General features: G+C 44.0%; 1 protein-coding gene across 1 annotated transcript in view; it reads right to left on the bottom strand.

The window, feature by feature from the left end:
* The window catches only part of CLSPN (claspin), a 202,306-nt gene that overhangs the window by 110,745 nt on the left and 76,579 nt on the right, over nt 1-14,982 (bottom strand). Inside the window, exons 6-8 of the mRNA XM_086954200.1 lie at nt 11,936-12,138; nt 11,369-11,529; nt 9,880-10,100 (exon numbers count right to left, since the gene is read on the bottom strand). Of these exons, the coding sequence (XP_086810326.1) occupies nt 9,880-10,100; nt 11,369-11,529; nt 11,936-12,138 (585 nt within the window). The remainder of the gene's footprint in view (nt 1-9,879; nt 10,101-11,368; nt 11,530-11,935; nt 12,139-14,982) is intronic.

The raw sequence follows: 14,982 nt of genomic DNA, 5'->3' as shown, positions 1-14,982 counted from the left end.
TGGCAACTTAAATAGCTAAAACACAACAGGCATCAAAGTAGGACTGTGCCTCTATCATTTAAATAAATATGGAAATGTACAGTTTTACAACTACATTTATACACAAAACACAAAAAACATATGGATAAATACAGATAAAACAGACCAAAAATAAATATGGATAAATACAGACGGAAATGTTAAAAAAAGAAATACCATAAAACCGGGAGCCCTACTTATAATCAAGGCCATTGGAATTATGCGGCAGGAGAGGGTCAAATTATGTGGCAGGGTTGAGTAAATAATGCGGCAAGAAAATGCAAATTATCAGCACAATGGGGCACATTTTGTAATAGTATTACTTTAATATTTTACCATTTTTAAACTTGGTAACACTTTCTGGGGGCATTGGCTGCATTACAATTTAACACCCAACTATGGCAAATATCAACTGAAAGGTGACCAATCCAGGTTTGCAAAAGTCCATTCACTATGTGGCAACATGTGTCGTTGCATTGTTAGGTACTTTTGTACTTTGAGCTAGAAACAATATTTTTTGTTAAAATCTGCAGATTACGCAGCAAATTATATCTTATGTGGCAAATGTGGCACATCTATATAGCAAAAAACGCTGCAGCCGCACAGTCACATAATTACAGTGGCTCTGCTTATTATCAAGAAGGGAGATCTGAAAAGCTGTGTGATTGTATCCATTCCAAAGTAGATGGCATGGGTCTCGGATGGTGACTTCAGCAAAGATACACTTTTGCTTCTCTGGTGTCTTTTGTTGCCCCCAGTTGGGACAGATGCCATACTGGCTTCAAGATGGACTTTTGTAGGATGATATGGAGACCTAGTTTGTGAAACCGCATGGATGTTGTCTCTAAATCCACCTCTGGCTGGCAGATTTCACTAGTCAGTCATCTAGGTAAAGGTAGAATAAGATTCCTTCCTTTGTAAGTGAGCTGCTACATATTTGGAGATGGACTGTGGGGCTGATTTTAGGCCAAATGGCAGGACTGCATTCAAAATGTGAACTCCATGCCACAAATCACAGGTATTTCCTGTGATGCCTTGATGTGGACATGTGGAAATAGGCATCCTATTGCTCAATTGCATGCATCCACTTGTTTAGCTTCATATGCCAATCGATTTGATGTAGCGCAAGCATCCGAAAATTCTCACTTAATGCATTTGTTGATAAACTGTAGCTCAATAATAAGTCTGTATTCTAGATTTCAATCCTTTTTAATGAGGAAGTAACTAGAGTACTCTCCTTTTCCTTTTTACTGAAATTGCACCGCCTTAGTTGCACTTTTCTTTGAGACGTTTTGTTCCTCAAGATGACAGTTTGGTGCTTTGATGTTAGTTTGGACTTGTTAGTAATTTGCTCTTGAAAAGTATAGATTATGCCGGACTCTAAATATTTAGCTTGCATTGGTCTGTTGCAATAGACTTTCACTCTTCCTGATGTACTGTTACCAATCTACCCAACTGGTGCGAACACAGTTGGGGTATTACACAGTCAATCTCTGTTTCCAGAGAAGTGTCAGACCTTCCAGAGTTGAAGGATTTTGTCAGAGAGGACTTGGAGGTTTTTCTCTACTATGGAGATCGCTGGCTTCAGTGCTAACGCGGCCGATATAGTCAGTTAGGGGATTGAACCCTTCATGGTAAGTAACTAGTTTATATGATCTTGTACTGCTGCCTAAAGAATCTTTGCCTCTTCCTACTGCTTTCAAGGTCTCTCTGCTGCATTCTTCATTGTAAGTATTTCCTCCTCGATATGCTGATCCAGAAAATAGAAGGTTCCTTATATGTAAATGAGCATCTGGCTTCAGGATGGAGAACCGAAGCCATGACCATCTGCTGAGGGAAATACCGCAACATTAACTCGCCGCAGCTAGCTCAACAGAATCCACTGCTGCACTTATCACTAGGTTTGATACCAAGGACACTTTATTCAGCATTTCTCAAAAATCTTCTTTCTGGTGTCTTGGCAGGTTGTCAAAGAAGAAATTCATTCCATCACAATCTTCTCATGGTACCTAAAAGAGCGAGCAGTAGCACGGAAATTTTTCAGGTGATTAGCCACCGTTCCACATACCTGTTAGTTACCTTCTCTTTCCAGTGGAGCATTTGTCTAGCTAAAAAACACCAGAATAAAGTCTGATTAAAGGCTGATTCAGGTCAGGTTTGAGAACATTTCGGTCCTGTTGAGGGTGTCTGTATTTCTTAAATAATGCATGGTGTGGCTGCATTTAAAGTTGCTGGAGGGAAGAACTTCTCTGTAACATCCAGAAGGACTAGTACCAATGGTAAGAGAGGGTTGAGAAAAGATTGTCAGGTGAGGAGTCCCCAACATCAATTAGACCACAGAATGGAGCCTCCAGTGAAATGTTAACTTCCAAATACTTTTTTACAGGGCATAATGAAATAGTGTGAAGTTCTTCAACAGGTGACCCACATGCAGGTGACGGAGCTAGTGAAGTTAGAATGTACTAAGATGGTGAATCACCTGTGCCTTTATGAGAAGGTGATCTGGATCTCGAAGGAGATCTTTGCCTCCAAAGTCGCTCTGAAATAGGCGGATATGCTATTCCTCTATCCCACGATTATAGTGCCTGTGACATATATCTTTTTGGTGATTTAAGGAATATGCTACTTACCAGTATGCATCTGTTCTTGGCATAGAGGGCTGCAGAGTGGTACATTATGAATAGATCGCCATCTGGTGTTGGGCTCGGATGATTGCACTTTGTTTTTCTCTTGGAGAGTCTTTTGTATCTTGGTGACTCCTCCCTTAGTTGGTAGTGCGCATGGGCATCGGCTCCATCCTTAGATTGTTTTGCCATAGTAGGGTTAGATGGAGTAGTATAGTAGAATACAGATAAGAGTGCCCATGTAAGTGTATCTAAATAAGATAGTGTTGGAACAGACACAGGTTTCCGGGGAGGCTGGGAGGGCATGTACCACTCTGCAGCCCTCTATGCCAAGAACAGATGCATACTGGTAAGTAGCATATTCCGTTCGAGGCATATGGGCTGCAGATGGTACATTATGAATAGACTATACAGCAGTTCTCTCCCTAGCGGTGGTCGCCCGTGTCTGTTGCAACTGTCTGAAACAATGTTTTTAATACTGCTTGTCCCACTCTAGCTTGTTGTGTTGTGTGCACATCTACACAATAGTGTTTTGTGAAAGTGTGCGGTGTAACCCAGGTAGCCGCTTTGCATATGTCATCTAGTGGAATGTTTCCCAGAAATGCCATAGATGCTCCTAGTTTACGTGTAGAGTGAGCTCTAGGAGGAACAGTTAATGTTCTCTTTGCTTTTAAGTAGCATATTTGAATGCATTTTACAATCCATCTGGCAATGCCCGCTTTGGAGATGGGATTGCCTTTATGTGTGGGAGAAAACGCAACAAATAGCTGTTTTGTCTTTCTGAAAGTTTGTGTTCTCTCTATATAGTACAATATGGCCCTCCTAACATCCAGTGTATGTAGGGCTCTTTCCGCTACTGTTTGTGGTTTTGGAAAGAAAACCGGTAATTCCACTGACTGATTGATGTGGAATGCTGAAATAACCTTTGGTAAGAATTTTGGGTTTGTTCTAAGAACCACTTTATTTTGGTGTAGCTGCATAAATGGTTCTTGAATCGTAAAAGCCTGCAGTTCACTTACTCTTCTAAGTGACGTGATAGCTATGAGGAAGGCCACCTTCCATGTGAGGAATTGTATTTCACACCTATGCATAGGTTCAAAGGGTGGCCCCATTAGTCTGGTAAGCACTATGTTGAGATTCCAGACTGGGGAAGGTGGTCTTCTTGGTGGAATGACTCTTTTGAGTCCTTCCATGAAAGCTTTAATTGCTGGTACTTTAAACAATGACAGGTGTTGTCTGTTTTGTAGGTACGCCGCTATGGCTGCTAGATGAACCCTAATAGATGTATATGCTAGATTACATTGTTGTAAGTGTAATAAATAGCAAATGATTTGTTTAGTGGATGCGTCCAGAGGGTTGATGTGCTTACTGTTACAGTGTATAGCAAACCTCTTCCATTTTGCTGCATAGCATGCTCTGGTGGTAGGACGTCTTGCCTGTTTAATGATTTCCATGCATTCTGGTGGTAAATCTAAATACCCAAACTCTATGACCTCAGGAGCCAGATCGCTAGGTTCAGTTGTTTGGGATCTGGGTGCATTATTTCTCCATGGTTCTGTGTAAGATGCATGGGTAATAACCTTAGCTTTTGATGTGGTACTTGTGAGAGTTGTAGCAGCGTGGTGAACCACGGCTGTCTTGCCCACGTGGGTGCCACTAGTATCATTGTCATTGAGTGTTGCTGCAGTTTCCTCACCAGTAATGGAATTAGTGGTAGAGGAGGGAACGCGTAAGCAAATTTGTTGGACCAATTTATCCACAGTGCATTGCCCTGGGACCTTTGGTGTGGGTACCTGGATGCGAATTGTTTGCATTTTGCGTTCTGATGATTTGCAAACAGATCTATCTCTGGTTGCCCCCATTTTTGGAAGAATGGCTGTAGTATTTGGTCGTGCAGTTCCCATTCGTGAACTTGTTCTGACTGTCTGCTTAGGATGTCTGCTATTTGATTTTGAATTCCTGGTAGGTGTTCCGCTAACAGGTAGATTTTTTGAGGAATGGCCCATCTCCATATGTCCTGTGCTAGTTTGGACAGTTGGAGAGAGTGTGTCCCCCCCTGTTTTTTAATATAATACATTGCAGTCATGTTGTCTGTTCTGATCAGGACTGCCTTGTTTGTTATTTGCATTTGGAAAGCTTTTAGTGCTAGAAATATTGCTAACAGTTCTAGGTAGTTGATGTGCAGTTTCTTTTGCTGCGCACTCCACTTCCCCTGTACTGTGTATTTGTCCATATGCGCTCCCCATCCGGAGAGCGATGCGTCCGCTGTTATTATTACTTGTGGAACTGGCTCTAGGAACGACCGTCCTTTGGAAATGTTTTCTGTGTTCCACCACTTCAGAGAGCGATACGTCCGGTCGTTTACCAACACCAGATCTGTAATCTGACCTTGAGCCTGATTCCACTGTGTCGCTAGACACTCTTGTAGTGGGCGCATTTGTAGTCTGGCATGTGGTATTAGCAGTATGCAAGAGGACATCATGCCTAATAGTTGCATAAACACTCGTGCTGGTAGTGAGTGTTGTGGTTGAAATTTTTGTATTAACCCGACCATTGTCTGTACTCTGATTGGGTTGGGGTATGCTATTGCCTTTTCTGTGTCTACTGTAGCCCCCAGGTATTGCTGGATCTGGTTTGGTTGCAGGTGTGATTTTTTGTAGTTCACTGTAAACCCTAGGTGGTGCAGCAGTTGAATTGTCTTCTGTGTGTTGTGAAGACATTCTTCCTTTGATTTGGCCTTTATTAGCCAATCGTCCAAGTATGGGAAGACATGTATTTGTTGTCTTCTTAGGTGTGCTGCCACCACAGCTAGGCATTTTGTGAAAACTCTCGGTGCTGTTGTGACACCGAACGGAAGGACCTTGAACTGGTAGTGTTGTCCTTCTAACACAAACCTCAGGTATTTTCTGTGGGCTTTGTGAATTGGGATATGAAAGTAAGCGTCTTTTAGATCCAGTGTAGAAAGAAAGTCCCCTTTCTTCAGTAAAGGGAGTACTTGTTGGAGCGTGACCATGTGGAAGTGTTCCGAATTTATGTAAGCATTGAGAGGTCTGAGGTCTAATATTGGTCGTAGGGACCCGTCCTTTTTGGGGATCAGGAAGTATAGAGAGTATACTCCTGTTCCTTGTTGATCCTTTGGGACCTTCTCTATTGCATGCTTTTGTAGAAGTGCTATCACTTCTTCTCTTAACAATGTCAGATGATCCTGACTCATTGGGCGCTGTTTGGGGGGGATGTTTGGTGGGGTAACTGTGAGTTCTAGGCAATAACCATGTTGGATAATTTGTCTCACCCACTTGTCTGACGTGATGTTTTCCCAGACAGGTAGGAACTGTGATAGACGTCCCCCGACCGGTGTTATGTGGTCTGGGGGGAGATCTATGAAGTCACTGTTTTGGTGTTGAGGCGTTGCGGTTGTTATTATTTCCGCGGCCTCTACCCTTATTGTTGTTACCTCTGTAATTACCTCTTGAATTACCTCTGGGTGATGTTGGTGTGAAAGATGTGGATTGCTGATTTGTTCCTGTGTTTTTTGAGCCCCCTCTATAGGTGGATCTACGAAAGGAACCTCTGTGCGTTGGCTGTTGCAATGCTCCCATTGACTTAGCCGTTTCTGTATCCTTTTTCATCTTTTCTAATGTCTCGTCTGTACTTGAACCAAACAATGTCTTCTGATCAAATGGTCTGTTCAGTAGGGCTGTTTGAACTTCTTGTTTGAATCCTGAGATTCTGAGCCATGCGTGCCTTCTTAGCATGACACTAGTGTTAATAGACCTTGCTGCAGTGTCTGCTGCGTCTAACGCACACTTAATGGAAGTATTGGTTATTATTTTACCTTCCTGAATTAATTGGTCTGCCTTCTTCTGATGTTCTTTTGGAAGATGTGTGAGAAGTTTTTCTAACTCATCGTAATGTGCCCTGTCGTAACGTGCGAGTAGTGCTTGTGTATTAGCTATACGCCAGCTATTTGCTGCCTGTGATGCTACTCTCTTGCCTGATGCATCTATTAACTTCGACTCTTTATCTGGTGGAGGAGCCTCTCCTGTAGATAATGAGTTTGCTCTCTTACGAGCGTTTGAGACCACCAGCGAGTCTAGAGGTACATGCCCTCTAATAAATATTGGGTCCTTTGGAGCCGCTTTGTATTTTTTATCGATTCTTGGGTTTAACACCCTGGCTCTCACTGGGTTTTCGAATATTTCTTCTGTGTGAGTGAGAAGACCCTTTAGCATAGGAAGAGTACCTGATGTTCTCTGTGCACTAGGTAGAGTCTCTAACAAGAAATCCTCTATCTGAGGTTCTGTGTGCATATCTAGTTTGTGATATTTTGCTGCCCTATTAATGAGCTGCACAAAACCTGTGTTATCATCAGGTGGTGAAGGCTTTGAGGGGTATAGCTCTGGGTCGTTGTCCTCATCTGACCCTACATCGTAATTTTCCCATGGATCTTCCTCATCCGGGATAGATTCGTCATCCCCTTGAGGTTCTCCCTCCCCTATATCACTGTCTACATCTGACTGAGGTGTAGCTGGTCTTGGTGTGGAGGGTGTAGGAATATGTGGCCTATTGTGAGGAATAGGAGAAGAGGGTGTGTCTGTAGGACGAGGAGAAGCAGGAGGAGTTATGTTCGTCCCCATTGTTCTCTTTTTTGGAGGAAGAGGTTTATCTTCTGACTGTTCACTCTTTCTCTTCTTCGTGACCACTTTCCCAGTTTGTGGGTCAATAAACAAGATCTTTTGCTTGGGATCTGTTTGTTGCTCTTGAATCGGTACCGAGGGTCCTGGTTCCGAGAGCTGTTTTTGTTTTCGATCCTCAGATCTTTCTGTTTTCGACACCGAATGTCTGCTCGATTCCGACTTTTTGGGTATCGAGTGTCTTTTGGGCGATACATCATATTTCTTTTTCGACATGGAATGTTTCGATACCGAGCTCTCCTTTGTATGCCGCCTCGGTGTCGAAGTCGATGACGCCCTTTTCTCGGATCCGACGTGGTGGGATTCCGAGTGTTTCGGTTTCAGTTTCGGTTTCGTTGCCGGGCCCGAAGGCGGGGCGTCGGAAACTTTTTTCAGCGATTTGACCGGGCCCGAGGGCGGGGTCGTTACCGCACGGGGTCGGTTTTTCGGTAAGGGGACGTCGTCACTCACGGTTTGTTGCTCGAAGAGTTCTTCAACCTCCAACTGGTCCCCTTCCGACCCCGACTGGTCCTCTTCTTCCTCGATTTGTTCGTCTCCGAACAGCTCCGGGATCGCCTCCGCCTGCATTCTGGAAGCCTCGTGTCTTCGAGCTCGACGATTTCTGATCGTTAGCTTGGAGGAGAATGCTGCGCAGGCTTCGCAGTCCCTGGATTCGTGTTCAGGCGATAGACAGAGGTTGCACACCTCGTGTAGGTCCTTGTGTGGGAACTTAGCACCACACGATGGACATTTTTTGAATGGAGTCCTTTCCATGGACTCCGGGCTTGACTGCGCCGAGAAAGGTCTCTTGTTCCTCGACGTAGATCCAAGTTTTTCTCTTCTATTTTGAATTTGTAACGCATCGGAATGGAAAAGAACGCGTTCGCTAACAATACCGTCGAATTGGAAAGGGAATACGCGCCGAAAAATCACTTTCTTCAGAAGTTGATCTGGAGCGTCTCGATCTTCATCCGAACCCGATGGCGGAAAAAAACAATCTAAGGATGGAGCCGATGCCCATGCGCACTACCAACTAAGGGAGGAGTCACCAAGATACAAAAGACTCTCCAAGAGAAAAACAAAGTGCAATCATCCGAGCCCAACACCAGATGGCGATCTATTCATAATGTACCATCTGCAGCCCATATGCCTCGAACGCAAGTCTTTGTACTTCTGAATAGGGGAAACAGAAGTGGGCATAGAAATTATATTTGGATGAGGAGGTACTTCCAAAGCACATAGAGGCACCTGTTATGGATCCTCAACAGTGGGAACTAGCCTCAGCGGATGAACAGGAAATGGTGTTGGATTAGGGACGAATGTAGGACGCAATGGCATGGTAAGGCCAGCGTTTTAGGATATTCCTCTGGTATACATCAGAGTCCCTTTTTTGGTTTTAGTGGGGCCAAGAACATTAAGAACCTTGGTGTTGAACTGGATGCAATCAAAAGGTTTTGGGGTTTCAGGCTTGAAGAATGAAGAGTTGTAGTTGAAAGGGTGGATTGGTTAGACAAAGGTGTTGTCATCATATTCTCATTCTTGATCTCTTCAAAGGAGATGGAGGAGTGTGCCTGCATCCTTGAAGGGGAAGGGGGGGGGGGAGGGGAGAGTTGAGGCAGTCTTTGTTTTGGACCGCCCTGAAGAACAGCAATGTCTTCTATGGAGTCGATGTGATGTGTAGCCAACCTTAATCTGAGAGCTTGTAGTAGCTGAAGCCCTAGAAGTGCTGGAATTACAGAATGGTGATGAGATGTCCTTTCCCAACTCAACCTTCTTTCTTTAGATCTCCTTCTGGCTGTTTCTCAGTAGTTGGTAAAGAAGAGGACTTCTCTGCTCTTCTTTCTTCTTTGCCCTTCAGCTGGTGTCTGGCAGCAACCTTCATAGTCTATATGCGTTCCTGGTCTGCTTAGTGTTCTTTTCAACATCTTCTGTCATATTTCACAATCCTTAACAGAATGTGAAGCAGGGAGATCTACCACACACACCTTGTACCTGTGAATGAATTCTTCAATCCCACAGGAGGGACATTCAACAAAAATAGGGCATTTTTGACAGAAAAAAATAAAACAAAGTAACTGTAAACCCCAAAAACATCACTTACCAGCCGGATGTTAGAGGCAGTGGAAATGTCAAATTTTCACTATAATTCAGCCACAAAAAGCAGATGTAAAGCATCTCATGCTGAAATCCTGCTCTCACAAGCTGGGGGGGAAAACTGACTCTAAGGCAACTGTCAGTACAATGCAGTGGAATCCTAAAGAATAGTCAATTTTCACAGCTATCAACATAAGCCTACCAGTCTGCACTTTTGACTGCATGGTAGTCCGGCTTTAAGCTATTTGCACCTTTGATGCTGCAATGCAATCTTCTCAAGTCTGGAATTATTCATTTGGAAAAAATGTGCCTTGGATAGGTTTCGAGGGGGCCCACAAATGCAACAGGGAACTACTTTAACATTGAAGACTATCAGTGAAGATCCTAAAATGCAGCAACGTATTTTCATTACAACCAGACAAACAAATAGATGACCTTATTAGCTGACATTATACTATTAGGGGTCATACCTTGTGTGACAAATTTCCCAGAACACAGGTTAAGCAGTTCGTCCATATCTTTCTTGCACGAATTCTGAGTGTTGTCCATCTGGGAGCCCTTGAACTGTCCTGAGCACAGGTCTAGCAATTCACCCATGTTTGCATCCATTGCATTCTCGTCCATGCTGTCAACTATGAGACGCTGCTGTGAAGAATGAAACTTGTTCCTGTTATGTCCTACATTCAAAAACCTTAGGGAGGAAAAATAAAGTTTGGATTTTATACTGTGTACTCAATGTTCAGTGGCAAGCAATTACATTCAGTTGGATGAGTATTGTACTGAGTCTCTGCAGGATTGGAATTTCTAGGGAACAGTTACAAAGCAGCAGGTCGTTCTGTGCTACACAAAGATAGGGTACACATAAAGGTTGATCCTATTGGGTGAGGAGGGGTAGAACATTTTACTGATTTTATTAACAATATCAGATTACATTTACTTGTGAGCAGCTAGAGGCACATAGCTGCTGATAAAACATCAGGGATGCATCTCCATTGGGATCAGTCTTTACCCTGAACTACTTCAGATGAAAAAGAGGAAACCATCAGTCACTTCCAAACATATAAGTGAATAGGTCAAAGATTGCACATGCAGCAGACAAGAAGTGCTCTACTCCACCTAACCAGCAGGTCTGTAACATCATGTACCTTACTTCATTCTGCTATATCATGTGAGGTAGAGAACAAAACTTGCAACAGGCAGCAGATGTTTGCCATCAACTACACAGATTGAAACTCACTTACCAGGACAACCAAAACTTACATACAGGTTCTGGAGGATGGAGCATCGAATGCTTGTGAGGAGAATATGGGAGAGAGTAGTTTGTTTTGTTTCTCAATTAGTGATTCACAAAGCTTTTGAAAGCAAAATGGTGGTAACATTTTGAGTAATTATGTCCTTAACTGAAAAGTATGATCATATGAATATTTTATATCAAAGTAAACTAGGCACTGGGATGTGGAGAAGTGTGGCTCACGGTGTAGAGCAGGCAGACCCGGAAGCTGAGGTCAGACCCGGGACCAGGGTTCAATTCCCGACGCGGCAGGGTCTTGAGCTCAAATGTCCACGGACTCGATAATTCTCTCTTCGGTGCATGCTCTAATCATGGGTTCTCACTCTGCAACTCTGGGCATTAAGCTTGCTTAATCTCCACAACGGCCCCCCTGCGGCGGGATGCCTGGCTTTCACCTTTGGGGTGCCCTGTAGGGGCTATCTCACAGGGAAAAGCCAGGACGGGTTCCCGAGGCAAGCGCCGGGAAACCTCCGGGTAGCTGTGCGCTCAATAAATGCAATAATAATAATAATAATACACTAAGAAAATGGAAATATTGTATGATTATACTGAAAGGAAACACAGTCACATGTGCTATTCTTTAAGAGTGAGCTGAAGTGAAAAGCAATTATGTAAGTAAACATTTCAAACATGCTGTGCTACCACAAGTACTGCAATCAGTTACTCACCCATCTGCATCCAATAACTGGCTTTGAGTGTCATCTTCTAAGGAGAATTGAAACTGGGATCCTTCAGCACCCAGGTAAGATTGCTTTGGCTCAGGGGAAGCATTGTACAGATCCATAGAATCCTCCACAGGGAGAGATGGCTCTGAGGTCTTGCCAGAACTCTACCAAAGAGAAAGAAAGAGGTAGCAAGTTAGCAGGATGTCTCATGCTACAACACATTGAACAGACATACAGCAGCCTCATATTGGTCATTAACTAGGAACAATAACAGAAGCAAGGTCAATGTTGTCATACTGAAGCCTGCATAATCCAGCAGGAGCTTTTTGACCAACGAGGGTGAGGTTTTTAAAAAAAAAACGACATCAAACACGGAGGTCTGTGTTCAGAAATTATGAAGTGCTTTACCCAACATGGACAATGCAAGATTGTGATGAAATTCAGTTTGAGTCAAAAAGGACTATGAACAATAGTTATCCCACCAGCATCAAGTGGTTTAACAATGTTCAAATAAACTTCTACTTTACAGACTTGCACTTGAAACAAGAACGAGAAAGTTACATAGTTCACCTTGGAAGCAGAGCTGATAAAACTTGCTCTAAAGAGCCCCGGAGAAGGAGAACGAAAGCCACCTGTGGCAGAGGAAACACTGCCTCCTCGCGCAGCACTGCGGTTGCAAGGTTGATACGATGGAATCATGGAACTAATGAGCTCAAAGCTGCCATTATGACTGTCTTTGTTCAAAGGTGGTAGGAGGAAGGAGTCATCGTCATCTTTAAATGAAGAACAAAGAAGCAAACAAAATCAAAGTTGCAACTTCAATAGGCATTGGTAGTACCCACTAAGCCTCTGATGCCCAACCCCAGTTTTGATTTTAAAAAACTGCTCATGTTTCAGAGAGAAAAAATTTCAATGTAAACATCTGAATTTCCTGTTCCATGCAGACACTGACCTCATCAAATTCCCCCTCGTTGCTACTCCCAAGGCTCATTCTTCCTCCACCTTAACAACTAAATAAGTTCCTTAATTTCCCTTCCGGGCAAATCATCAACAAGCTCCCACCTTAATAGATTCCAGAAGGATAAGTTACTTACCTGTAATCCTAGTTCTCTTCCAGGGGTATCCTCATCAAAGTCATAAGCACTGAATAATTCCGCCCATGTGCGGGACCCCGGAAACAATATAAAAATATACATGTAAAAACACGTATATCTCGCTCCACATATATGTACGTACATATATTATTTTTCACACACCAATGCAGCTCCAAAACTGAGGCTAAAACAATGTAAACACATGTACATGTACTGCAATTAGTAAGGAAACAAAAAACAAATTAGGTCAAATATCCCTTGAACTTTGTGTTTTAATGAGTAAAACCACTCATAAATCCTGAAAATTGCTTATAAATAGACATTGTTAGCCCTCAGGTTGCATTGTAAAACAATAGCATAGAACGGCAGCGCTTGTTTTATTAGACCTGAGCGCTGCCTTTGACACCGTATCCCATTCTATCCTTCTCCAGCGCTTGGAAGAAGCTGGTATTTCCGGGACTGCCCTCCAGTGGTTCCGTTCTTTTCTCGCCGACCGATCTTTTTGATTAGCCATCCCTCCCCATCAGTCCAAATGTCATCCGCTGGACCAGGGCATCCCTCAGGGATCCTCGCTGAGTCCCACGTTATTCAATCTGTATGTGAGGCCGCTGGCTGATGTCGTCAAGAAATGGGGCCGGACTATGGTTTCATACGCTGACGACGCTCAGCTGGCGGTCACGCTCAGCGGCGATTCTGATTTGGACACCCCTAGGTTCCAGAATGGGCTGAGGGCGCTTGCCAGCTGGATGAATTCCAACTATCTCCAGCTGAACGCAAAAAAGACCGAGATAATGATCATCGGCAAGAAACCGGAACTTTGGGGCGACAAATGGTGGCCTCCGGAACTGGGACCTACCCAGACTCCGGTAACGGAGATTAAAAATCTGGGAGTCTGGCTAGACCCTGCCTTTAGTTTTGTTTCCCACACCAAAATAATTGCCGCCAGTTGTTTTGGCATTTTGCGAGGACTCAGACCAGCACTGAAATTCTTTGACGCCGCTACCAGGCAACTGGTGTTGCAGGCGACGGCGATTTCCCAGCTTGACTACGCCAGCTCTCTTCTGGTAGGTGTGAACCAGGCGGAAATTTCACGTCTACAACGTGTTCAGAACGCGGCAGCCAGAGCTGTGGTGGGCCTGCCCAGGTTTTGTTCCGCTGCCAACACCCTACGTTCTCTCCACTGGCTGCCAGTCAAGCAGAGGATCCAATTTAAAGTGCTGTGTCTGTCCTACAAAATTCTCAAGAGCCTCTCGGCCCGATCCTCAGGAATCTGTCGATACCCTATGTTCCTGCCCGCCCACTGAGATCTCTGGGTCAGGATTTGGCTGTGGTTCCTCGGTTTAAACTTAGCCGAGCTGGAGGACGTTCTTTTCGAGTTCGGGCTGCTGCCTTGTGGAACTCTCTTCCGTCAGATTCGTGCATCTGATAACCTCTTTTTATTTCGCAGAGCCATCAAGACTTTGTTATTTCCCTGAGTTTTCCCCTTTTTAGTCCATGGTCCCTTGGTTGTGTTGTGTTGAACTTGTCAAGCGCCAGGACGCTCCTTCGCTAGAGCATCTGTGCGCTGAATAAATACTCATAACATAACAAAATGAAACCATTTTCAACAAAAACTAGCACTGTGCCTTTAAGGCAGCCATGACCCCAGGCTTCCCATTATGCCTCAGGGGTGACAGTTAATTCAGTTCTTTGCATAACCCTGAAGACAGGGCTCAACCATAAGATTGTAATAGTACCGAATCTCATTTACCTGGGGAGGCGGGTGGGTTGCTTATGACTTTTAGGAGGATACCCCTGGAAGAGAACTAGGATTACAGGTAAGTAACTTATCCTTCTCTTCCAGGGGATCCTCATCAATAGTCATAAGCACTGAATAGAATAGCAAGCCCATCAACCACCTGCAGGTAAATGAGAAGTACATGACCCAACCAAATCATAATAGCCAATAACTCAGCTGTTAAACAGATTCCTCAGGGAGGCCTGGCCCACCTGGGTATCTGCTCTCGTGTCAGAATCTAGACAGTAATGTCTGGTAAATGTATGGACAGACCTCCAGGTCGCCGCTTTACAGATCTCAGACATGGGCACATATTCAGGTAAGCTGCCGTGGCAGCTCTACCTCTAGTGGAATGCGCTTTAGGGGTAAACCCCAGAGGTTTTTGCGCCAATTGGTAAGCAAGTTTGATACACGAAACGATCCATCTGGAAATGGAACGTTTCGATGCTGCATGACCAGTTCTGATCGATCCATAGGTAATTAATAACTGATCAGAATGCCGAATAGACTTGGACCTGTCCAGATGGAACTTTAAAACCCTTTTCAGGTCCAAAAAGTGAAAAGCCCTCTCAGCTGGAGTAGAGGGATTGGGAAAGAAAGTGGGCATAGAGATCGACTGATTGACATGAAAATCTGACACCACTTTCGGCAGGAAAGAAGGGTGCGTTCTCAGCACTACTCTATTCAAATGAAACACTGTAAATGGTTCCTTGGTACAGAGAGCCCGAATCTCGCTCACCCTACGG

The sequence above is a fragment of the Lissotriton vulgaris genome, chromosome 2_1 (genome assembly GCF_964263255.1).
Source record: "Lissotriton vulgaris chromosome 2_1, aLisVul1.2, whole genome shotgun sequence".
Lineage (NCBI taxonomy): Eukaryota > Metazoa > Chordata > Amphibia > Caudata > Salamandridae > Lissotriton > Lissotriton vulgaris.
The sequence above is the reverse complement of the archived record's forward strand: the minus strand, read 5'-3'. Positions and strand labels throughout refer to the sequence as shown.